The sequence below is a fragment of the Lottia gigantea genome (genome assembly GCF_000327385.1).
Source record: "Lottia gigantea unplaced genomic scaffold LOTGIsca_87, whole genome shotgun sequence".
Taxonomy (NCBI): Eukaryota; Metazoa; Mollusca; class Gastropoda; family Lottiidae; genus Lottia; species Lottia gigantea.
Window position 1 is genome coordinate 890,825 of NW_008710867.1, and position 26,110 is coordinate 916,934.

The following is a 26,110-nucleotide window of genomic DNA, read 5'->3' on the forward strand; positions in this document are numbered from 1 at the left end:
TTTTACCTGTATCTGTATATATCCAGTATTTTCTTCCTGATCTATGTATATGTCTATCTCCTACGTCGTAACAGAATGTCCTTCAATATCTTATCCAAGACCTGGTCCTTTCGGAAATCAGCCAGTTCGTACAGAGATTCCCCTAATGCTAGTACCACCTCATTCAGAACACGTAAGAGAAGAGTGGCCTTTGATGAAACCAATAACCACCATACTGGGAGCTTCTATCTCAGACTGGGAGCTTTGGGTAGGTATTTTGCTTTTCAAAACCACAATCTTGAGCATCAGGTTCAACAAGAAAACTCCCATCGAATTTTAAAAAATGTGAGCTTCTACTTCATATTCTTGTGAATCAATTTCCATTTATTTTCCTTTCAGCATTTGGTGTTGGCAGCATGATCCACAGTGGGTTGAATTTTGGACATTATTTTGAAATCCATCACCAAGGTGATCCATGCAGTGAACTTGTTCAAGCCGTCAAGCCTTTAATCCATCTCATCTTTACCTTTGCCCAGCTCTATTTTGTGTTTCAAAATTCTAAGGTACACTTACCATATATTTGTGTGTATAATGCACAGTTATTACCCAAAAGAAGGCTTCCCTAATTGGGGTGCACTAATGTTTTTTAATCATGATAATTTTCCAATGGTTTATGTCCCCAAATCATTTGTAAGAAAGGTTAACAAGTTCTCGAGGAGCTTGTCTATCAGCTGATCTTCAGCCCAACCTCTTGGTATCCTTTTACAGCTGGGACAGCTGGCTCTTTGTTTGGTTGGAACCCTTCACCACAATCTTCTTTTCTTTTTTAATTCACCTCATGATGATGGTATCTGTTTTTTTTTCAGATGTGTATCCACCGCTACAGATCTCTGGCAAGGTTTGGTTTGATGCATATGAGTGGTACCAACATTTGTGTGTGGGTTCGAGGGATTGTCGTGGAAACTTTGCAGGTCATTCGGAAGTCAGAGAGACAGAAGACTGCTAAATATTTGCAAGAAAATCCTTTGTTGGATGCCAATAACAACTCCATTGCTAATTCTAATTTAGCTAAAGGTGTGTAACATTTTAGTATTTAGTTACCTTGAAGAATATAAATTTTCAGCTATATGAACTCTTAAAAAAGCTTTTCCGGTTGTTAATTTTAATATTATGATTGTGCCTAATTCTATGGGTTTTTTTGTAGAGGAAGATCGTTATGATTTGCTACCAGAGCTAGCCTGTCATTGGGATGCCATGATGGGAAGAATAGTGGACCGAGCTTCTGATTATCTTTATCCTTGTACCATAGAATACAGCTTAATCTGTGCTGGTAGGTATATCAACTGCAATTTTAAGGAGATATTAGATGAGGTCTTTTCTAAATCACATTTCAAAATTTGGATGTGTCAACTTAAATTGAGCATTTTATGATGTTGAAAACTACAATTGATATTTAAGGACCTTTCCCATACTGATGTCATAAAACGGAAGACCTCTTTAATAAAAGTTTTTCATATCATGTTATGTGAAGTGCACATATTTGGCATTTTTAACTTCTTTGTTATTTTTTTTACTGTTACAGCTATCCTGTATATTATGTGGAGGAATGTGGGATATGGAAAAAGTCCACGAAGAGAGAAATCTGTCTCTGATGATGAATATGATGGAGACAGCATGAGGACCACTCGAATGAGTGTGGACTGTACAGGATCCAGTCGAGGGTTGTTCCTCGGAATACTCATGTTTGTAGTAGGAGTTGTTTCCCTTGTTGCGTTTTACGTCCTGGTCAATCAGGACCATTTGCAAACAGAAGCGACTTTACTTGGACACATTTCTGAATCTTTCATGTACCTTGTTTCCATGGTTGCGGTCATCTTTGCAGCCAGTCGGATGAAAGATCTGCATTATTCTCGGAAAAGAGGAGGCTTGGAGCAGACTCTCATCATCTTCGCCTTATTTGGTCTCTTTATTTTTGGTATGTTTAGCATTGTTGCTGCCATGTTTTTTATTTATACACTAGATGGCGTACTGACCATCATCACCAATTTTTTGATGATCATCCAGGCTGCAATGCAGGCTGTTTTCATGATGGCCGCCTTGAAAATGTCTGCTTCGAATGTCTTACATGTGCGTAGGAAAGATGGGAGGGAATATGTCACCTTCCTACTGATGACTAACTTTGCATTGTGGGCCATCAATACATTTGAGACTCAACGTTCCGAGCACAATCCTCTTCAGCTTCAATTTTATGGTCCTAAAGCTTGGTCTATATTTAGCCATATCAGTGTTCCACTTGGAATTTTTTATCGCTTTCATTCGACAGTCTGCTTATCAATTATTTGGAAAAATGCTTGGAAGCACAAATGATTAAGTCGGATTTTTACAGCTAAGCTTTTGGTATCTTAAGCTACAAAAAAATTAGTTATATAAGATTCATCTTAAGGCATGTCAATGAATTTGCCCCATAAACTATTAAAGCTTTGTTAGGTAATATATCTGCATTTTTTTCACAACATTATAAGGGAATTTCCCTTGCACTTGACCTTCCATCCACAATATGCCAGTAAAAGCAACAGAAGCCACAATTGTGATTTTGATACAAACTTGGTTTGGTGATTTATCTTGCTGAGATCTCTAATGATCTTGGATTGTAGCCTAGTTTTAATTCCCTGTACTTAAAGCCCCAATAGTCCTAGTTTAAGTCACAGTATACAGAGTTATAGGCTATCCATAGCAGGTACACTGATACTTATCAACAAAAAATATTCAATCCGTATAAATTGAACCAACTTCTGACCACAAATAACTTCTATGGTCTCAAACGTAGTTTTTCAGCTTCATTTTTGTCGTCAATATTGCTCTACCTTCGGTGGTTAACTTTTGCAGCTTCAAACTACTATTCCGCAAGTTGACGGAGTCGTATAAATTTGTACCGGTATAGATCAATAAACGACTCGTCAAGTTTGTACGCGCACTCCAGAAATCGGCAGTTAATCCGTAAAATTGTATTACCATTAGTTGTTAGTTTGTTAGTTGAGTAGTACTGTATCTATGATTCGGAAGCATCTCGTTCTACTGTGTTTTTGAATGCCAAACAAGAAGGTTTATTACAGTTAATAAGGCGTATAATTATCATGGCTAAAATTTTGGTGAAGTACGTGGTGAAGGTTGTACAGATGCACAATTGTGATGTGTGTGGGCAGTGTTTTACAGAGCTGCCGCAATTGAAAGATCACATGAAAATCCATGATAACGGTGGACATCAGTTCATGGTTCAAGCTACCACACATAATGATAATGAACACAGTCATGGCGATGGTGGAGGGAGTGAATTGATGACTACAGCATCAGCATTTAATGGCAAAACAATTTACAAATGCGGCGATTGTGAATTGTCTTTTGGCAGCATGAGAGACCTTAATAAGCATGTGAGAAACCTAAGTACAGAGAAACCTTACCAATGTGATGTTTGTGAGAAATACTTTCCAATGTTGCGCTCAATAAAAAACCACATGAGAATACATACTGGAGAAAGACCATTTCAATGTACTCTGTGTCAAAAGTCTTATTCTAATTCAGGTGATTTATCCTATCACAAACGTTTACATACTGGAGAACGACCTTGGAAGTGTGATGTTTGTGGGAAAAGTTTTACTTTTCTACCTAAGCTCAAATCCCACATGAGGGTACATACTGGAGAGAAACCTTTCCAATGTGAAGTTTGTTTGAAATTTTTTGCACAGGCATCACAGCTGAAGAATCATGTGAGAATTCATACTGGAGAGAAACCTTACCAATGTGATGTTTGTAAAAAGTCCTTTGCTACCTCAACTACTCTGAAACAGCATACAATTATACATAAAGAAAAACAGTACAAATGTGATGTTTGTGGAAAATATTTTGCCAGGCCACATTATCTGAATAATCATATGAGAATGCATACTGGAGAAACTCCATTCCAATGTGATGTTTGTCAAATGACTTTTACTCTCAAAAGCCATTTAGAAAAGCATATGAAATTGCTCTCCGAAGAAAAGCATTACCAATGTAATGTTTGCAAAGAATACTTTTCAGAGCTGGCAATTATTAAGACCCATGTGAAAAAGCATGCAAAAAATAAAGGGCACCCATGTGATGTTTGTGAAATGAGTTTTACTAAAAGAAGTGATTTAATCAATCACAAAAAAACTCATACCGGGGAGAAACCTCACCCTTGTAATGTGTGTGGAAAGCATTTCTTACGGAAGTCATATGTGAAAAAACACATGAGAATACACACTGAAGAAAAAGAGAAAAATTTTAAAAAGAAACCTTACAAATGTGATGTATGTGGTATGTGTTTTTCCCATGAGGGTTATCTTTATTTTCACATGAGATCTCATCCTGAAGAAAAATCTTAAAGATGAGTTGCCTTATTCTCATGTATGAAAATGAAAATGCTAATATACTTGTATGAATAGAAAGTAGTGGTGTTCTAATGACTTGGAAAAATGCCAGCTTGTCTCACATGTCTATAATTAATTCATAATTAACTAAATTAGAAGAGAATTACCAGCAGAATCCTAATGAGTGACTGATCAAGAAAGGTCAAAAGGTCATTGTTTTGTTTATCCAGACAGTAAATAAATGGATATTTATTTTTATAAAATTATTTAAAAACTTATTTTTTTTCTTTGTATGTGTAATAAAAAGTTATCAAATTTCTTAGGGGGTTGTGAATTCAAGGGGCATAACATGAAAGAAAATCCATGAAAGAAAATCAATCGCCAGGTATGTCCATAACGGAACCAACCTTCCATTTCATTAGAACGTCAGGATAATTCCAGGCTTTCAATGCCACAATAACAAGACAAAAGTTTGATTTTAAACAATTTGTATTCAATTTATTTGAAAGTAATAAATGAATATCCACACATAACAGAGTTCATTTATACCACAATCACCGCTGTTCATTCCAAAATATGAAATTTTGGTGGTTTTGAATTTTGAAGCAACACAAGTACTAAAATTGTGCTGCCAGAGATACAATTTTAAAGCCATAAACCGTCTTCAAACCTTTTTGAAACTATTGAAATAAAATTTGACCATCGTTCTATCCGAATTAAATTGCGGGTCGTAATTTAAAGCTTAACTAACGAACCCTCCGGCCGCTTTTGAAAGCATGAAAATTTCTGATACTCTACCCGGAATGTAGTTGAAAAATTAAATGAATCTTCCATCGCACTTAAAGATGAATCCCAAACGGCAAAAAATACTTAAGCTTCAATCAGGACGAATCTGAATTAAATTGTTGAACGTAACGCAAGCTTTACTATTAGCGTACTTTCCGGGATTAATTTGAAAGTAGAAACTAAATTGTTTTGAACTATTATTTCACAGACGAGCCATTGAAATATGTAATAGTATTTTCATACACCACAAAAGTCAAAGCACAAGCTGGAACAACTCGTAATAAATTTGGTGTTAGTCCTTTATAGTAACCATACCAGCCCTCATACCTGAAAAAATAACATGCTAATGTGTATGTGTACAAAGATAAATTTTGAAGGGGTCCGTTTACTAGGCATTGTTCCCGTCGTTTTTTTTTTAATTGTGTGTTTGAAATGACGGAATACGATACAAAATTCGAATAGTTGGGATCTGGATTGTAGGCCGTCCAATGCCACCAATACGTTTTCCGTATGCCCACCCGTCAAAAGGGTATCTCTGAATTGCAATAATGCAACACAATTAAGGCTTTCTTCCATGGGTGCGTTATTGACGTCAGAATCAGCGCTGTTACCGATAGCAACAGCAACTTCCGAGAAACGTCATTGTATTGTATTTAAGATGACTGTGCACGTTCCGGTACGATTCAAAACATATACACGACCAGTTCATATTAATTTAGGGTGATGTAGGTAGGTAGTAACATAATCTAAGTCTGGTATACATACATTACTACCTATTATACCTCAAAATAAAATAGACTGCTTGAAAATCTCGAAACGGCACCTGTATTGGGAATACCCTCTTCCAAGATCTGTGAAGTTCGAAGGTTGAATAGGATGATTAGATGTCGATGTCAGTCATTTATAATCCTCCCGATATACAGACAACATCCGTAAGTTAATCTTACTGTTTTTATTTAGACCCAATTCGGGCAACTGCCGACATATCCAACATGTACTTGTTTACTTTAAATAATAGTCCGAAATACTATTTGTTTTGGTATTGCAAACATGATTTTTTTCCAATAGTAGTAAGGTTGAAACCTTTTTCTACTAGTCTGAAATGTTATACCCTTATTTCATAATCCAAAAGTTTCAGTAGTAGTTAGATCTGACCCTGTTAGTGGTCTGCCAGCTGAATAAGTAAGCTCTTTCCTATCTCTGAAACCTGTCACTGCATAAAACAAAGTGTAGGGCATCCTAACAGAAAAAGAAAACTCAGCTGTTCTTTGTAGTTTGTGAAAAGCAAATGGCATTTTTACTATCACTGTGAATAAAAACAAAACAAAACCATCTGCTGTATCCATTTTATATAAATAACAATCAACTGACAGAAATCAGCTTTTAGTACAACAAAAACAATTATCATAACTTTGAAATAATTTCCCTCCATATTTGTTTTAATGAAAATGGCGCAAGTGGCAAAGAAAATGAATATCAAATGCAAGTGTGGAATAATACAAAAAATTGGAATCTAATAAGTGCTTAAATGAATTTGAGCTTCTTAGTGATCAATTTGAAAATACTTATTCCAAATTTAGAACGGCTCAGATCATTGCTAATATCAATTATAAATATGACTTTTGATTTTCTAAAATGCAATCAAACCCTTCAGAAATATGATGCTTCTAAAAATTTACACCTCTTTTTCTGAAGCTTAAAATGCCCACAACTATTCTGGAGACTGTTAAAACAATCAGATAAAAATGCAGATATTTTTCTGTGGTGTTCTTCACTTACTATCCATGATCTGACGCATTTGTTATACATTATATGTTCATGGTCAGTGAAATAATTAAGCAATCAAATGCCCTGCTATGCATTTTTATCAGATTGCTGTTAATAGTAAAATTTAACAACCTCACATCATTCTTGTTTATCATTTTCAATATTTACAATTTACATTTGTACAAAAATATAAAAAGAGGTTCTGCCTCCATAAACCAATTTCTTGCCCACCAATCGGCTGTTTTTTTGCTTTGTGCAATAAAGTAATAATTTATTATAATAAAGACTTAAAAAGATTATGTTGAATTATTTGAGCATCTCCAAAAAGCATGGTGGAAATTTCTAATCATTTTTCAAATGTTTTCACCTTGAGAATAATGTAAAATGTTAAAATTTCTAAAAAACTTGATCAGAAAAAGTATGAAACAAAAACACCTTCTAAAAGGTTAAAAATAAAAAAATGCAGTTTTACTTTTCTCTTTACAAAAATAGAATTAAATAATATGCTATTTTACGAAAATTGTAAAAGAATATGCTATAAATGCTAATCAATATTGCCGTTGAAATGAAAAGTTTTTATCCATAATCTTGAATAAAAAAATTTGTCTCTGGTAATCTCAACCTTCCTTCAGAGATAGAAAGCTTTATAATCCACTGAATCACTCTAAAAGTTATTTACAGATGCTTTGTTACAATTCAGTAGATTTTAAAACCAACCCACTAAAGTAAATTTAAAGCATAACTATTGCTCCCATCGAAAAATGCAGCTTTTGGGAATTTTAAATGCATTCACGAGATAATTTTGTGCCCTTACACATAACCTAATGTGTTGTGACTTTTTGCTGAATACCGGTTTCCAATAACTAAAAAAATCAAGACATTCACATAGAAATCCGAAATGCACCAGTCTTGTAAGGCAATTAATTTATATACATGATCCTTCAAGTGAATATTTGGTATTTAATATGGTGTAATTCTTTGACAGTTCAGTTTAAGTTACGTCATTAGTTTTATGTACATGAAATAAATTAAAATATATAACAACCATTTTCATATATCAGATTCTTCCAAAGCCACAATCGGCAAGGGCTTCCAGTTCGTAATGTATTCATACAATAAAAACACTATACAAATATTCGGTGTCACATGCCACAAATAAATGCCCATCCCTTTATAAAATCCTTTAAAACCTTCATACCTGCAGAAAAGAAAAAAAGAAAAATTAATTCGGTGAAATTAATATTACAGAATAAATTGATATTTCTATGTTTTTTCCGAAATTCTTAAATTGGAACATCTGAACCACAAATTAAATTAAGATCTTTTGACTCCTTTTGCCTTTTCATTATTTTATAACAAAAGAAGTAGTGCTCAAACAAAATGACCAAGTAATTGAGACATTAACATGGAACTTATGACCCGATCTCTTAACATGAGTGTAATACAACTAAGACAAAAAAAGACACTAACCGTTTGAGCACTACTAGCAAATCTATGATCGGGCCTTGAGTTAATTCGTAAATCTTCTTGCTTCGGTTGTTAAGTTAAATGATCACGATAGGGAAAAAATTGAGACTCGCGCAGATCATGGAAGGATCAATTAAGAAAGGTGATTTTGATGGACCCGCAGAAAGATTTCAGTTTAAGACCAATCAGAACTTCAGGTATCAAAGTAATTTTCTTCGCATTTGATTGTCCTCATTTATAATATATTCTTATTTTCAATTCGACCAATGACTATACTTACTTCCATATACTTTTGACGACGCTACGTAAATTTGTATGAGACCGATGTTGGTCTTGTAATCGGGAACGTAGAACTTGGTATGGATATGTTAAAACAGCAGCGATCATCTTGGATCCTGCAGCAAAACTTAAATATTCAACTGTAGTCTGAAAATACAAAGCCAAAAAATGGAGTTATCTCCTATTGCACACTTGATGGGCCATTTTCCAAAATTAGAATATAAGCAACGCAGAAAAGTGAAATTCCTCTGTTTTCATATCAATGTTTTGAAGACCAAGGCCAGTTTATGTTACCTTTTTGGAGAAATATTTACAATTTGTTTAAGATAGAACAGAATATCATTGAGATAAAAACAGGTGGTTGGATCAAATGCCGAATTTTGGCAGAAAGTTCTGCATATTTTCTATTAGTCTGATAAGAAATGCTGACATTCAAAATGGCTACCAAGATTAAGAGCCCATTTTTAGACGTATGACATGAACAAGCAGCCAAAATGTCAGTAAATTTAATGTGAAGGAATCTATTTATGGTAACAGTCTTCTAAAGCACACACCAGTTCACTGAGCATGTTAACTTTGTGTATCCATTTCTAAAACAATTGTCAGCAGCATGAGATGAACTTAGGTCAGTCAGTGTGCTCATTGTTAGTACCCGTTTTCCATAACTAGCTGTTCTTATGAAGACTTTGTATCTAAAACATGTTTCAGCAGCATGAGACTAACTTTAGTCACCCAGTGTGTTCATGATCAGTGGATGATCTGTCCAATTAAACCACAAATTACCGACAGTTATCCAGATTAAGGCTGGATTAGGATTATAAGAGATCAAGAGATTATCTACTTACTAATCTATGGTCTAAATCTTGTTTTCTATATAAATTATACTGTGTTTTCATTTCTTCATACACCATAAACTGAATTGCACCATGTGAAATACCTAAACAACCTGGTACAAACCCCTGAAATAATAAATATTTTCCTGTATAGAATTTAGAGCATCTTTGCATGATATTTCTGGATTATCTATACTAATTTTACAGCTGGGTCAACTGGAACTTGATATTCTCTGGAATATCCACACCCATTTACAGTTGGGTTGACTGGAATAATGAGGATCCTTTTCTACCAGTTTGATCACCCATACCTATGTTAACTCATTTATGATGGACATATATCTTCAAATGAAGAGTTCATTAGTAGCTACCAATGTATTGTTAACATGTTGTTTTGGATTTGGGGTTTCATTTTGCAGTTCACATCATTAATACTTTAGCAAATAATTCTTTGGATATCTTACCTTATATAAGCCCCTATAACCCTCAGTCTTTCCTATTTTTAACAAGGCGTCTATCATACCGTTATACCGCACCACCGAAGACCCACTGTTTTCATATTGTAAACACAGACGAGTCTTCGTCACCCATATTGGATTAGCTAATACTAATGTAGCGAAACCTGCAAGGAAAACCATAAAGGTCAGAATTGATGTTCTTTGACTTCTGTCAGTAGAATTGTTGTTTTCTTGTTCAGTGAGTTCACTAGGTACTCAATGCTTTCCCACATGAAACATCTAACACTACCTTAGGTTTGCCAACTGTGCATCCTTGTTTGTACATGTAACACTTGATCATAAAGCTGATATTTTGTCATTGATTTTGATTCTATGAAAAAGAATATTACACTAGAAGTGATGAGTGTCTTATTGTATTGGTGATATTGCATACAATGCTGATTCTTATTGATCTAAGGGAATTATGTAAATGAAGTTTATAAATTTAATGAAATCTTGAAATGGACAGAACATTTAGGATTATATAGTTGGTGAGTCAGTTTGTGAGTGATGAATGTCCCACTGTGTTAGTGATATTGCAAGCAGTGCTGATTCTTATTGATCAAATGCAACTATGTAAATCTTTGTATGTTACCAATCTTTCCCAGATTATGAATGTGTTTAGAATCAAACTTTAAAGAAAGGAGAAAGTAAATTCACCTGAAGCTGCTGCAGCTGCTATATTTTTGGCTGGACCTAAATTCTTTTTACTGTCTCCATCTTGTAAATAATCTTTTATCTGACTGTAGCTGCAATGGACATTACTAAATGTTATCACCCAAATATAGCAATGAGCTCTTCTGAACAAATTGAACACTACACCATTTTGATAGGACAAGCGCATGTATGGGAGTTTCCATCCAAGGTTGAGATTAATCCATTCAAGTTTTTTTCAATTTAAAAGAATATATCCCACATAATATTAGAGTATGCAATAGGGAACAGTTTGGTAGAAGTAAAATTTTGTTATACTTACAATAAGAAATAAAAACCCCACGAGAGGCCAGCTCCTGATACATTGGGTGTAACACCTTGATAGAGCCCCCCGAAACCATGTGACTTTTTAATAGATTTGATAGCGTGCCAAATACCATGGTACTGCGGCCGCGATGCTGCCACATTGAAACCTTCATTAACTGAAAGAAAATGGAACAAATATGATTTAAGATCGATGTGCTACATTTATACATGCCTTATGAAATGAGAATTTACATTCTATAGTGTACAATGAGAACTATTTTTCATCAGCAGAAAAGACTTCCTATTAACTATATAAGATCAAGACTTGATAAAGCTGTCTTAACAATCATTTTAACATAGTTTTAATTATTAATATTTTAAAGGTTATAAAATTTTATATAATGCCCTTGAGGCATTGAGGACAACCGGTATAATACAGCTACCACTTAATCAAGGTGATGACGCAACCTTTCTAAATATAGGATAGGCCAGAATTTACTGTTTAATTCCCAACTTTTTAGGCTTCTTACGAGCAATCGATGGGTACCCATGAGTGAAACATAGTATAAATTAAAATAACAAACCTTGAAAACGAATTTTAACTAAATCCAAAGGGTGTAAAACGAAGGTAGAAACCACACCACCTAAAAATCCTGCGGCAAGGTGTTCGGCTTTTATCTTTGGTCTGTATGAAACGGGGTCGAATTTACCATTTTTCCCCGTTGTTTCGACCATTTTGGTTTGTAGAGGTGCTCTTTATGTACAAATTATACTACAAGAATAAAATTTATGAATAGTAAACATCACAATTGCTCCATTGTCGTTGACTGATCCTTGTTCCTTACCAGAATATTCGCTGGCAAGATCGTCGCCATTTTTTTTCATAAGAAGGTTTAACAATCGATAATTATTTGTCAATACACAGAATCTCTAAAAGCCTCACTTTTCACAAATTAAGTTCCAAATATATTGAAATCATGTTATGTATCCCAATTAATTCACATTTAATAAATAAGCAAGACTAAATTCCGTCCGATTTCCAGACTTTAACTTTTCTTATCGGTTTGTTTTGACATACTAATTGATTTACCATTATCCAGTATACGCACGTCATTCATTAAAAGTCAGCTGTTTGTGTCTCGATTGTCATTGGTGGAAAGTTATGCATGTCAAAATAACCGACCGACCGAATTAAATAGACGAATTGCTTATAAACAAACAGCTTAGGCGATTAAATAGTTTATTTTTGGATTAAAAATACGAATAAAATTTCGGATTGTCCAATCATCTCCTGCGACATTTAGGTCGCCAAGTACATAATAACATAAAAAAATATAGGCTTTTCCTAAAATACTTCCTCTTGCCTATTATAATCATGTTTATATAATATTTGGCTGTTTACACAATGTTTCCCACGTCTAACATCAATATGTTTATACAATGTTTCCAACATTTAACATTATTATTTAAACAATGTTTCCAACATCTGACATTATTATATTTATACAATGACTCCCACGTCTAACATCGATATGTTTATACAATATTTCCAACATCTAACAATATTATTTAAACAATGTTTCCAACATCTAACATTATTATATTTATACATTATTATGTTTCCAACATCTAACATTATGATTTCAAAATCTAACATGTTTCCAACATCTAACATTATTGTTTACACGATATTTCCAACATCTAACATTCATCTCGTAAAAGACCAGTACAAATCAGAATAATGTAAGGCATGTCAACTATTAGTTTACCTTGTGTATTTAACCACTTGATAATATTATCTAATTCACAGTAAACAACTCAGTACTGGTAGGTTATTCACTTATAACAAGGTCATGAGGGGCTTTTAAGACGAACAATTGTATACATGTAGTGTGCAATAAGGGAAAACAAGAATGAGCAATTTTATACCCCTTGTTGGTATCAAGACTGATCATGATTATTTCAATGATTGATTTCACTCGTACGTAGAGACCTTTCAACGATTTTGATGATGAAATATGGAGAAAGAATTGGATAGATAACTTTGTTTACGAATATTATATACATATCTCGACCTATAATATAACCTAAATAGTTTAATTGTGCAGGTTTCTACGTTTCATCGTGCCAATTTTATAATTATGTCGCAGTTTTGTCACGTAGGCTACTCACAGAATGAATAAAAATGAATGAAGGATGTTATTCTCGTATCAATGAAAGACAAACCGTCAAATCATGGCGGATATTTATTTTGGTCATATCGGAATACCTAATGCCAAATTATATGTATATATATAAATAATTGAAAGCCAAAAGGAGTGGTTTTGTTTTACAAAATCATTTTTGTATTGTAATATCCTTATGGTTACGACACATATCCGTCATGATTTGATATGAGAATAACATCCTTCATTCATTTATCTCTTCATATATATATATAACTTGGCATTAGGTATTCCGATATGACCAAAATATAAATATTATGTTAGGAAATGTCTCGTCTCGCAAACCGCAAACTGATTTGGAAATCTAGAATACTATTTAATATTGTAACTTACCTAAATGCATAACAATATCTGTCGTTAACTAATTGAAGCCAAACATTGAATAGAAATATTATTTATCAGTCTTTTCACAAAAATGATGCAATTTGGTGTTTGAGGTTTCATGCATGATCAAAGCATGGCCTTGCCATGGTTCTTACATTTAAAATCAAAGGTATACATATACCATACAAGCGTATGGAGTTCTGATCATCAAAAGTCCGAGTCCACAGTTTAAAATCGCATCAAAAAATGACCTTCACGGTTGGAGACTTTTGACACTTTCATTAAACATTGATATGAATACCAAAATAAAACAAAATGTAATCTAAAAGGTGTACCATTTTATCACTCTCAATATTCACGAGTTTCGTCTCCGGCAAGTTCTCCATCGTCATCACGTTCGTTGGCAAAGATTATCGACCATGTCTGTCGGGCAGAGAAAAAGGGGAAGAGGCGGATAGATGAAAGAAGAGATAGAGGAGAATAGGCAGTCAGGGGAGAGTAGAGACATGCAGTGTGAAGAAGGGGGAAGAGGTGGACAGATGAAAGTAGAGATAGAGGAGTTTAGGCAGAAGAGACAGTTAGGGGAGAGTAGAGAAGGTGCGGTTAGAGGGAAGTAGAGACATGCAGTGTGAAGAAGGGGGAAAAAGGCAGCCAGAGAATGTAGAGAGAAATGAGAAGATGCCGTCAGGGAAAGAAGAGGCAGAAGTACAGAGAAATGAGCAGCCAGGGGGAGGAGATGCAGTCAGGAGATAAAAGAGAAAACGTAGGAGATACAGCCATTTGTAATGAAGGTAGAGGAGAAGAGACATTCAGAGGGAAGCAGAGAAAAAAGGACTAGAGAGAGTCAGATGAGGTCGTAGAATGAAAGGGGCCAAGGGGAATTCTCTTATTTTGAGAGGTACTCAATGTACCTCCGTGCATTGCTTCGAATTACAGTACTCCGAAGACTTATTATGGATCGCCGATTTGATACTGATTTAATCTATCGACTAGAATTAGGTTTTAAAAAAAATCCATAAGTAGTCTCAGTGGTCAAATAAAATTGGAGAGAATTACTTCCCTTGAAATAAAACGTATATAGAACGTTACTATTTAAACTGATTCGCATTTCATACAAATTCGGTCGCTTGTTACTAAGGCTTTTAAAGTAACATGGCAACCTTTTTGCAGAATAAGATTTTATGCAACCATGAAATTTGTCAATTTTTACAGATATATGATCTCCTTATTATGTTAATGCAATCTATGCTAATATTTCTTCATCTTGTATAATAATTAGGATTGTTGATGATGAAATTTGGTGTGCACGGCAGTATTATCTAAATACACTTGCATTTTATAAGTAGGTCACATTAAGTGTCTGTTTATGGACCGCATGTCTATGAAATTATAACTTAATGATGACATGTCAATACATATGACAATTATATGGGTAATATGACAATTAATTGATCATATGTAAATAGGTATGTCAGTTTTTAGGTCACATGTCAGTACATATGCCAATAAAGAGTATCTTTGCACGATTATAACTTGCAAATGCGTTAGACGCTGTCGTAAGATGAACCTTTGTTTACAAATGTATTCTTATAATTTGAAGAGCTTATGTTATTTTGATTTATTATACATACAAAAACATTAGTACGGCCATTTTTATTATCGAAATGACTCAGTAATGTCTGGAAGCATCTCCCAAATTTGTAAAAATATGCTTTCTTCATCTTTTATGGTAAACAATTTGAACAAATGTAAAACACTCTCTATATAGGGTTCGAACCCGGATCGTCATATCGTTGATTAAATTTAGTCAGGTTTTTGCACGTGCGCACATGAGGTCAGAGATGAAAGGTCGAGAGTTCAAATCTCTTTAAGCAGACATTTTGCTACAAAACTATTTTGATTTATTATACATTCAGAAACAATAGTACAGCCATTTTTATCACCGAAATGGCTAAGTCCTGACGGGTAGAGTCTCCCAAATTTGTAAAAAATAAATTTTCTTTATCTTATATGGCAAGCCATTTGAACGAATGTAAAACACCCCCTACGTGGGGTTTGAACCCGGGTCGTCGTATCATTGAATAGATTAAGTCTGGTTGTTTGCACGTGCGCATACGCGGTAAGAGGTCAGGAGTTCAAATCTCTTCTGGCACATTTTGCTATTAAACTATTTTGATTTATTATACATTCAAAAACATTAATACAGCCATTTTTGTTGTGGAAATGGCTCAATCTAGTCTGGTAGAATCTCCCAAATTTGTAAAAACAGGTTTTTCTTTATCATATTTTGCAAGCTAATAACAAAAATATTCGCTATACATAACACGGGGGTTCGAACTCGGGTGATCATGATATTTTATCTTTTTCTTGAGCTCGCTACAGACTGAACTACTGCAAAGAATATTTATTTCTGTCTACATTCTTAATACAGACTTAGTAGAGTCTACTGGAATGCTGCCAACAATGTTGTAGAGAATTTGCGTCAAGTGATATATATTCACAATGGCCCCAGCACGTGCATTTCGTGCAGTGTTACGATAAATACAGCGAGTTTAAGGATAAATATCATTTAACTTGGAAATCATCGAAGATTTAACATTTGACGGGAAAAATAGTACTTTTGGCAAAAAATGTTTTTTTTCAAATTTTAATTATTGATGGTTGAAAAGTACAAAACCCGCTTATTTATTTTGTTTGTCTTGTGCGTAGGTGATATCAGGTATTGTTGCATTTTTATAATGTTGTTGGATATTATTTTATGAGTTATATTTTTTTTATTTTAGGTTTATGCAGAGTGTTATGTTATTATTATGAAGTTATTGTGTGTGTAATGGTAATGTTTTATAAGAATGATCTAAGTTTTTACTTACCTTGTTTCTTTTCTTGGCTTCTTGTGGACTCGAACCCACATCGCAATAATCAACGACGAACGAACAGTTTAACCGGCTGAGCCATCGCACTTGGCTGAATGACTGCTAAGATTAAAAGTCTATATTAAAACAGAAAGCGATATTGCATTGCAGAGAACTAAGAACAAGAGTTTAGTATACTATTCGGACCATCTTCCGTATATGTCACAATGGCTCCATCGACTCGACAGTCAAATCTCAATATGAATTGATAATCGAGGGTTCGATTCCCACGTCGAGTATATTTTTTATTAAATATTTGATAAGGGCTTTATCTATATCGACAAAATAACACTTGATCTTGTCTGTCTCCGTGGCTCAGTGGTTAGAGCGTTTCCCCCAGGAGTGAAACAAAGCGGGTTCGAACGCCGGACAAGATATTTTCATTTATTTTAACGTTGCATTTACTCTAATGGTTGTAACGTTATATAGATAAATCAGCATAAGTTCTTCGTCGTCTCGATAGCACGGTGGACAAAGTGCTCTGTCAGCCGACTTGCAATCAAGGGTTCGAACCTCTATCAGGGCAACTATAGCACAATTTTGACAATTTATTATGAAAGTTCACATATAAAATGGTTAATTTCGTCCTCAAATGCTGTGCCCGTCGTAGCCCTGAGGTTAGAGAGGCTGCTTGAGACCTTGACGATCCTCGATCGAATCCCGCTGAAGCCGATGATGTTAAGCTCACTATTTTGATCTTATAATTGATTTACAATCATTTAAAAGAGCTTAAATTTCGTGGTTTGTTAACGGGTCTCTATGGCCTAGATGGATGGATGGTGGACTTGGGCTAGAACTCTGTTTCGACGGCGAGGGTTCGAGCCCAGGTAAATCTCCAGAGGCTTTTAGCCACTGTCTCATGTTCTCTCTCTCATTCTAATATGAGAGACCTGAGTTCTCTAGAGGTAAGATGTCAGTTGACACGTTGGGCCTGCCGCAGGCAAGACACTACCAATAGATAGAACGAGGGGCAAAGCTGAAGAACGAGAGACAAGGAGGGGAGCCGAGGGGCAAACTGGTGCCCGGGTCCCTCCAAGATTCTAAAAGGAGAGAGGAAGATACTTACTATTTTACTACTATAGTAGGTTGTGACTTTGAACTTTAAATATTACTTACGAACACCAGTTTAAATCCCACCTATTTTGGCCGTGGTCGTAGAGTTGTTCATCCCTCCCTACATTTTTCTATCGTTCAAACGACCCGGGTTCGATTCCCACTCAAACCCAACTTTCGGTTTTAAAGTATTTTAGACGTCCAAAGCAGATTCTAGTGGTTTTGAGTGCCCACTATGGAAAATCTTTCACAACTAGATTTCCCCGTGGGGTTCGAACCCACCTAAGTTTCTAGAGGATGTTAGTCCATTCTATGGCTGACGTTATTTCAACCGTGTTCTCCCGACGCTCTACCACTGAGCCATCCAGTCGAACACAATCTTGGAATTTTTATCCATTATAACTGTAACCTCAAGTTTTAAATAGTATAAAATTAGTTATATTAATCTTAGAGTCCTGGCCACCAAAGGATTCGAACCCTCAGGTCCTGATTGTCAGACCAACGCTCTACCACTGAGCTATCCAGTCAGACAAATTGGTGAATTATTTATCGAATATAACCGTAACTTCGTGTCTTAATAGAAGAAAAATCCTACCTGCCACCAGTGGGTATTGAACTAGCATCCTTTCCCTTCCAGCGGAATTTTCAACCACCTTAGCAACTTGGCCACCACGGTCGCTAGATTTGATGGACAATTAAGTCTATATATACTTTTACATTCTATAAAAATCTGTAAGAGAATAACCGGGATCGAACCCTCGACCCCTAACATCGTAAGCGTTTAAATTATAACTACTTAGGCCGCTCATCCACCATGATTACGATCTAAGAGATTGTTTATCAGAGTCCCAATCCTGGACGCTTTTGTGAATTTATTTCAGATCATTATGCTTTATATTCAATATATCTCATCCCGAACATCTCTCCAAGGAGAATGGAATTTTTACTGACGAAAGCCGACCCAATTTCAATTTTGTATTGTGTTAGTTGCCTTCATGAGCCTCAAGTGGATGTGGTTTAATAAGTAAAGATCTCCTTTAGATCACAACAATTCAATTCTCACTCCAGGATTCGAACCCACGACCATAAAATAGACATGAGAGATCAACAGTTTAACCGACTGAGCTACCGTGAAAAGCACGTGCATAGTGTTCACCAGTTGACCTAGCCCGAGTAGACTCAGATATCCAGTCTCTTAGAACAACCGGTCCGCATTTTCTTATATCTTTTTCTATAAAATCAATCCATATAATCTTTAAGTCGACAAGCAGTATTCAGTCAAGTGCGATGGCTCAATCGATTAACGCGTTCGTCCGCCATCGTCGTCCAGCTATGCGAGTTCAAGACCACAAGGTTTGAAGAAAATTTAAAGGTAAGTGTGTAATATTATTCATATTGTATTTGTAATAAATTTCCCATATACTATGCACAAAACAATCTTCAAAACACATAATAAAACAGCTGTATATTTCAAATCCTACATAAATATTTTAATGTACTAAACAATCCCACATATTGCGTTTTTTTGTATAATTCTGCTTTATAACTAGTTAACTGTTGTCTGAAATGATATTATTAAATGTTGTTACCCCCCTTAGACCATATTTTGTTTGGCAGTTTTAAGAATTTTGTCCTCAACTTGGTTTGTCATGTGATCAATATGATTCAACCAAGCTAAATGGGTCCATGAATTATAACTCCACCAAGCTTGCAATATTACAATTTTAAGGATATGCCAACCCCCTCAGAAACCTTTGAGCTATGTCTGTCCTTTCAGAGTGCCTCAACATAGTAATATGTGAGTATCTATGTATCCTAGAGTTAGGGTGCCGAGTAGGAGTCACATAATTGCCAAAGGGGGCTCAGACAATTCTTTTCCTATGTAAAATGATTCAGACAAACATGATTAAGCTTCCTGTCTGGGTTTTTTTTGCACAAACACAACACACATTTCAATATTTATTCTTTAATTCAAAGTCAGACTGATATTTAAAAACTACAGATTACATTTATTCACACTAAAAAGAATGCGTTTCTGTGCCTAGACAATACATTTAAAATGTTGCACTGCAAACAACTAAAACAAAAGTCCGCCTCCCCATAATTCTAACATCAAAATAGCTAGTTAACGCTTTCGCTACAAATTCTGCTCATGGCAGCTGTCTGGTCTTTTGGAATTCTGGTCCCTGGTAATGGGAAGGCTCCTCATTCACTCTCAAACGATGTAATAAAGCCGGCATTTATGTTTTAAGTCAGAAATTTAAAAAATTCGAGACGAAGTCAGCCATTTTGTTTGTTTACATCTAGTCTTGATTATCAAAACTGCAGATTTGATAAGTGTAAGTGTCTGGATGATCACGTTCGAAGGGAGACAACTCACAACGCCACTTAGTCGGTAGTAAAAAGACGCAATGGTAGTCTTGGTTGTCAAACAAAGCTATCTATTACAGTATTCTAACACGTGACTTCCGGTGTAAACAAAATGGCTGACCTTGTCACGAATTTTTCAAATTTCTGATTTGAAACGTAATTGCCAACTTTATAACTTCGTTTGAGAGTGAATGAAGGACTAACACATCACTAGGGACCAGAATTTCAAAATACCAAACGGTTGTCATGAGTTAAATGGTAGCGAATAGCCGAAATTTGCTATTTTTATGTTAGAAGTATGGTGTAGCGAAACTTTGTTTAGTTGTTTGTAGTGCAACATTTCAACTGAGTAAAATTCGAGGACAAGAGAACCAACGACGTCGCCATGTGACGAAGATACAGTCGCAGTCAAAGGACAAATTACACCGTCTGGTGGAAAATTAATTCTTATGGACACAGTCATATCCATATTTATATATCTATGGCAGACAGACAGACATATACTTTTTAATGGAAAATTTATTGTGTATGGACACTGTAATTAAATGTTATCTGTCGTTTTCAATTAACAGTCTGACTTTGAATTAAAGAATAAATATTGTAATGTTTGTCTGAATCATTTTATATAGGGAAAATAATTGTCCTCTTTGACAGTTCTGTGGCTCCTACACGGCACTCCAACCCTAAGAACCCACACTCCGAAAGGACCGACACAGCCATAGGGATAGAACAAAAGTTCCAAAGGAGGTATTCCTGTTATCCTCGCTAGCTAAAGCAAACTATATAAAGTGTTACTAAAACACAGCAAATCAGACAAAAGAGTGAAAGTTGTAACACATTTTTATTCATTACATTACAATTACAGATTTAGATTCAGTTGTATCTGTTGGCATAGTTCTAGTAATATCAGAATCACCTGAAAAAGATTTGAATAAATATAAGTATCAAGAAAAGTAAAACACAAACTCCTTAGAAATTTTATGCACAAAAGGCACATTTTAACATTAAAATGGCAATTTTCCGCTATTCGCTACAATTCAGCTCATGATAACTGTCTGATCATTTGGAATTCTGGACCGTGATGATGCGTAAGCCCTTCATTCACTCTCAAACGAAGTCATAACGCCGGCATTTGCGTTTTAAATCAGAAATTTGAAAAATTCGTGAAGAAGTCAGCCATTTTGTTTGTTTACATCTAGTCTTGATTATCACAACTGCAGATTTGATAAGTGTAAGTGTCTGGATAATCATATTCTAAGGGAGACAACTCACAACGCAACTTAGTCGGTAGTAAAAAGACGCACCGATAGTCTTGGTTGTCAAACAAAGATATCTATTGCAGTATTCAAACACGTGACTTTACATCTAGTCTTGATTATCAAAACTGCAGGTTTCGTGAGTAAAGATGTCTGGATAATCATGTATTTGGAGTCGGCTGTTTCCTACCTTTCAAAACTGACCACGCCTACGAGTTTCACTACCCTACCCGTCATTCAAAGCCAAATTCGTATTTTCTAGGGGTCCAGGGCGTTGATTATTGCTTGATTTGTTGTGTTAGAGTCCCTAAAAAGCAAGAAAATAAATGATTTGGTTTAAAAACATCGAAGCAAACACGCTATTCCCAAAACAAAACACACCAGCGCTACTGTTTATTTATTAGTGTTATCCGAGCAATTCAAAACATGGTCTAAGGGGGAGAACTCCATATTACAACGGCTCATTTGCCGGTAGTAAAAAGACGCACCAGGTAGACTTGATTGTCAAACAAAGTAAATTATTGCACTACTCTTAACACGTGACTTCCGGAGTAAACAAAATGGCTGACTGCTGAGAAATAATGCACAAAAGTCACATTAAAATGGCAAATTTCCGCTATTCGCTACAATTCAGCTCGTGACAACTGTCTGATCTTTTGGAATTCTAGTCCTTGGTGATTTTTAAGCCCTTCAATCACTCTCAAACGAAGTCATAACGCCGGCATTTGCGTTTTCAATCAGAAATTTGAAAAATTCGTGAAGTAGTCAGCCATTTTGTTTGTTTACATCTAGTCTTGATTATCAAAACAGCAGATTTGATAAGTAAGTGTCTGGATGATCATGTTCTAAGGGAGACAACTCACAACGCAACTTAGTCGGTAGTAAAAAGACGCAACAGTAGTCTTGGTTGTCAAACAAAGCTATCTATTGCAGTATTCTAACACGTGACTTCCGGTGTAAACAAAATGGCTGACTTTGTCACGAATTTTTCAAATTTCTAATTAAAAACGTAAATGCCAGCGTTCTAGCATCGTTTGAGAGTGAATGAAGGGCTAACCCACCACCAGGGATCAGAATTCCAAAAGACCAGACAGTTGTCATGAGCTGTAATGTAGCGAATAGCTGAAATATGCCATTTTAATGTTTGAATTATGGGGTAGTTTTTGTTGTTTGCAGTGCAATATTTCATCTGACGAAGATTCGAGGATAAGAGAACCATGTACAAGCCACGTGAGAAATGGATGAAGATACAAGGATGCTCTGTAACGTTTTATTGGAAAATTTATTGTCTATGGACAGAAACGTGTTATCTTTTGTGTGAATAAGTGTAATCTGTTGTTTTCAAATAACAGTCTGACTTTGGATTAAAGAATAAATATTGTAATGTGTGTTATGTTTGTGCAAAAGCCCCCAAGATATGAAGCTGATCCTGCTTTGGTCGCCCCCTTTCATCATGTTTGTCTGAATCATTTTATATAGGGAAAATAATTGTTTGAACTGTCTTTGACAGTTCTGTGGCTCCTACACAGCACTCCAACCCTAAGATACATAAAAAACCCACTCTCCGAAAGGACCGACACTGCCATAGAGGTAGAACAAAAGTTCCCAGAAGGAGAGTGCATACCCTTCCTGTCATCCTCGCTAGCTAAAGCAAACTCCAGAGCCTAAGGGTAACACTATATAAAGTGTTATTATAAACACAGCAAATCAGACATAAGGGTTAAAATTGTAACAAATTTTTATTCATTACATTACAAATACAAATTTAGATTCAGTTGTATCTGTTGGCATATTGTTAATATCAGAATCACCTGAAAAAGATTTGAATAAATATAAGTATCAAGTAAAGTAAAACACAAACTCCTTAGAAATTTTATGCAAAAAAAGGCACATTCTAACATTAAAATGGCAATTTTCCGCTATTCGCTACAATTCAGCTCATGATAACTGTCTGATCATTTGGAATTCTGGACCGTGATGATGCGTAAGCCTTTCATTCACTCTCAAACGCAGGCATTTGCATTTTAAATCAGAAATTTGGAAAATTCGTGAAGAAGTCAGCCATTTTGTTTGTTTACATCTAGTCTTGATTATCACAACTGCAGATTTGATAAGTGTAAGTGTCTGGATGATCATATTCTAAGGGAGACAACTCACAACGCAACTTAGTCGGTAGTAAAAAGACGCACATTGTAGACTTGGTTGTCAAACAAAGTAAATTATTGCACTACTCTTAACACGTGACTTCCGGTGTAAACAAAATGGCTGACTGCTGAGAAATAATGCACAAAAGCCACATTAAAATGGCAAATTTCCGCTATTCGCTACAATTCAGCTCATGACAACTGTCTGATCTTTTGGTATTCTAGTCCTTGGTGATTGTTAAGCCCTTCATTCACTCTCAAACGAAGTCATAACGCCGGCATTTGCGTTTTAAATCAGAAATTTGAAAAATTCGTGAAGAAGTCAGCCATTTTGTTTGTTTACATCTAGTCTTGATTATCACAACTGCAGATTTAATAAGTGTAAGTGTCTGGATGATCATGTTCTAAGGGAGACAACTCACAGCGCAAATTAGTCGGTAATAAAAAGATTCGACGGTAGTCTTGGTTGTCAAACAAAGGTTTCTATTGCAGTATTCTAACACGTGACTTCCGGTGTAAACAAAATGGCTGACTTTGTCACGAATTTTTTAAATTTCTGATTTAAAACGTACATACCAGCTTCATAACTTCGTTTGAGAGTAAATGAAGGGCTAACACATCACCAGGGACCAGAATTTCAAAATACCAGACGGTCGTCATAAGCTAAATTGTAGCGAATAGCCGAAATTTACCATTTTAATGTTAGAATTGTAGTGTAGCGGAACTTTGGTTTGGTTGTTTGCAGTGAAACATTTCAGCTGACGAGGATTCGAGGACAAGAGAACCAGCCACATGAGAAATGGAGACATATCTGTGGACAGACACAATATCCTCTTTAACGCTTTAGTGAAAAATTTATTGTCTATGGACAGAAACGTGTTCTTTTTTTCTGTGAATAAATGTATTCTGTAGTTTTCAAATATCGGCCTGTCTTTGGATTAAAGAATAAATATTGTAATGTTTGTTGTGTTTGTGCAAAATCTCCTAAGGAATAAAGCTGGCCGTGCTTTGGCTGTCCCATTTAATCACGTTTGTTTGAATCATTTTACACAGGGACAGAATTGTCTGAGTCCTCTTTGTTGACACCTTGTTTCTAACTGTTTTTAACATAATTTTCCTTGCCAAATAACATTACAGATCTTACATACTCTTCCTATTTCCCAAACCCTGAAAGAAATTACAATTTGAAATATTAAAATCTTAATTTAAATCAAACAATAGGCCTTAAAGAAAATACAATGTAAATAGCTTGAAGTATATTCGTACAAATTAAACACTGCAGAAATAATTTTTTTTGACGTCTGATTGGAAGCTTAAAATTATTTGATTGTTTCAATTTGCATTACAATGTATCTGGAATATCCTGTCCAAAAATCATACAAATATATTCATTCATTAGCCAGTGAGAGCCTTTTTACTATTATACTCAATTTCTCAAAATGGCTATATAAGCGATATACAATATTATGACGCGTAAGATTCTAAATCAACTATAACTTTCTTACTTCTCTTCATAAATCAATTTGGTAAAAAGTTTTAAGCTTCACAGTCTAACAAAAACCTGAAAAACAGAAAAAATTCAGAATAAACAAATTTGTTACCTGACTAAAGTTGAATTGTGTTGACAAGTTGAAAATACATATTAATTAGCTTGAAGTATATTCATACAAATTAAACACTGCAGAAATAATTTTTTTTGGACGTTTGCATGGAAGCTTAAAATGATTTCATTGTTTTAATTTGCATTACAATATAACTGGAATATCCTGTCCAAAAATCATACAAATATATTCATTAATAAGCGAGTGAGAACCATTTTACTTTTATACTCGATTTCTCAAAATGGCTACTTACGTGATATACGACGTATAAAATTCTAAATCAACTATAACTTTCTTACTTCTCTTCATAAATCAATTTGGTAAAAAGTTTTAAGTTTCTCAGTCTAACAAAAACCTGAAAAACAGAAAAAATTCAGAATAAACAAATTTGCTACCTGACTAAAGTTGAATTTTGTTGACAAGTTGAAAATACAATAGTTTGAAGTATATTTGTACAAATTAAACAATGCAGAAATAATTTTATTGTGATGTTTGCATGGAAGCTTAAAATTATTTTATTGTTTCAATTTGCATTACAATATATCTGGAATATCCTGAACAAAAATCACACAAATATATTCATTCATTAGCCAGTGAGAACCATTTTACTTTTATACTCAATTTCTCAAAATGGCTACTTACGCGATAGATATACAATATTATGACGTATAAAATTCTAAATCAACTATAACTTTCTTATTTCTCTTCATAAATCAATTTGGTAAAAATTTTTAGGTTTCTCAGTCTAACAAAAACCTGAAAAATAGAAAAAATTCAGAATAAACAAATTTGTTACCTGACTAAAGTTGAATTTTGTTGACAAGTTGAAAATACAATGTAAATAGCTTGAAGTATATTCGTACAAATTAAACACTGCAGAAATATTTTTTTTTTGACGTCTGCATGGAAGCTTAAAATTATTTTATTGTTTCAATTTGCATTACAATGTATTTGGAATATCCTGTACAAAAATCATACAAATATATTCATTCATAAGCAATTGAGAGCCATTTTACTTTTATACTCAATTTCTCAAAATGGCTACTTACGTGATATACAATATTATGACGCGTAAAGTTCTAAATTAACTATAACTTTCTTACTTCTCTTCATAAATCAATTTGGTAAAAAGTTTTAAGCTTCACAGTCTAACAAAAACCTGAAAAACAGAAAAAATTCAGAATAAACAAATTTGTTACCTGACTAAAGTTGAATTTTGTTGACAAGTTGAAAATACAATGTAAATAGCTTGAAGTATATTCGTACAAATAA

The 26,110-nt window shown here is 34.7% G+C and overlaps 3 protein-coding genes across 3 annotated transcripts; 2 read left to right on the forward strand and 1 right to left on the reverse strand.

The window, feature by feature from the left end:
• On the forward strand, positions 1-2,343 carry LOTGIDRAFT_93565 (hypothetical protein; the record flags this gene model as incomplete). Its single annotated transcript, XM_009067920.1, has 6 exons — positions 1-64; positions 137-247; positions 379-563; positions 846-1,053; positions 1,190-1,309; positions 1,562-2,343. Coding segments are annotated over 6 exons (1,470 nt in total), but the record flags the coding sequence as incomplete, so codon positions are not given.
• Positions 2,344-3,248: 905 nt separating this feature from the next.
• Positions 3,249-4,379, forward strand: LOTGIDRAFT_169629 (hypothetical protein; the record flags this gene model as incomplete). The annotated part of the gene is made up of 1 exon (XM_009067921.1): positions 3,249-4,379. One exon carries the CDS (start codon positions 3,249-3,251, stop codon positions 4,377-4,379), a length of 1,131 nt encoding a protein of 376 aa, XP_009066169.1.
• Positions 4,380-4,838: 459 nt separating this feature from the next.
• LOTGIDRAFT_197574 (hypothetical protein) lies at positions 4,839-12,728 on the reverse strand. Its single transcript, XM_009067922.1, has 8 exons — positions 11,538-12,728; positions 10,970-11,129; positions 10,654-10,742; positions 9,961-10,118; positions 9,509-9,622; positions 8,665-8,810; positions 7,995-8,115; positions 4,839-5,470 (listed from the first exon to the last, which is right to left on the reverse strand). The coding sequence occupies exons 1-8, from the start codon at positions 11,686-11,688 to the stop codon at positions 5,348-5,350; spliced, it is 1,062 nt and encodes a 353-aa protein (XP_009066170.1). The 5' UTR covers positions 11,689-12,728; the 3' UTR covers positions 4,839-5,347.
• Between the last annotated feature and the right edge of the window lie 13,382 nt (positions 12,729-26,110).

What these genes read in the sequence shown, in the direction of transcription:
- LOTGIDRAFT_197574 (XM_009067922.1), bottom strand. Translation starts at nt 11,688, where the DNA reads ATGGTCGAAACAACGGGGAAAAATGGTAAATTCGACCCCGTTTCATAC. An exon ending in AGTTAAAATTCGTTTTCAAG is followed by an intron (nt 11,130 to 11,537) that starts GTTTGTTATTTT and finishes ATTTTCTTTCAG; the next exon opens with TTAATGAAGGTTTCAATGTG. An exon ending in ACTGGAAGCCCTTGCCGATT is followed by an intron (nt 5,471 to 7,994) that starts GTGGCTTTGGAA and finishes TTCAGGTATGAG; the next exon opens with GGCTGGTATGGTTACTATAA.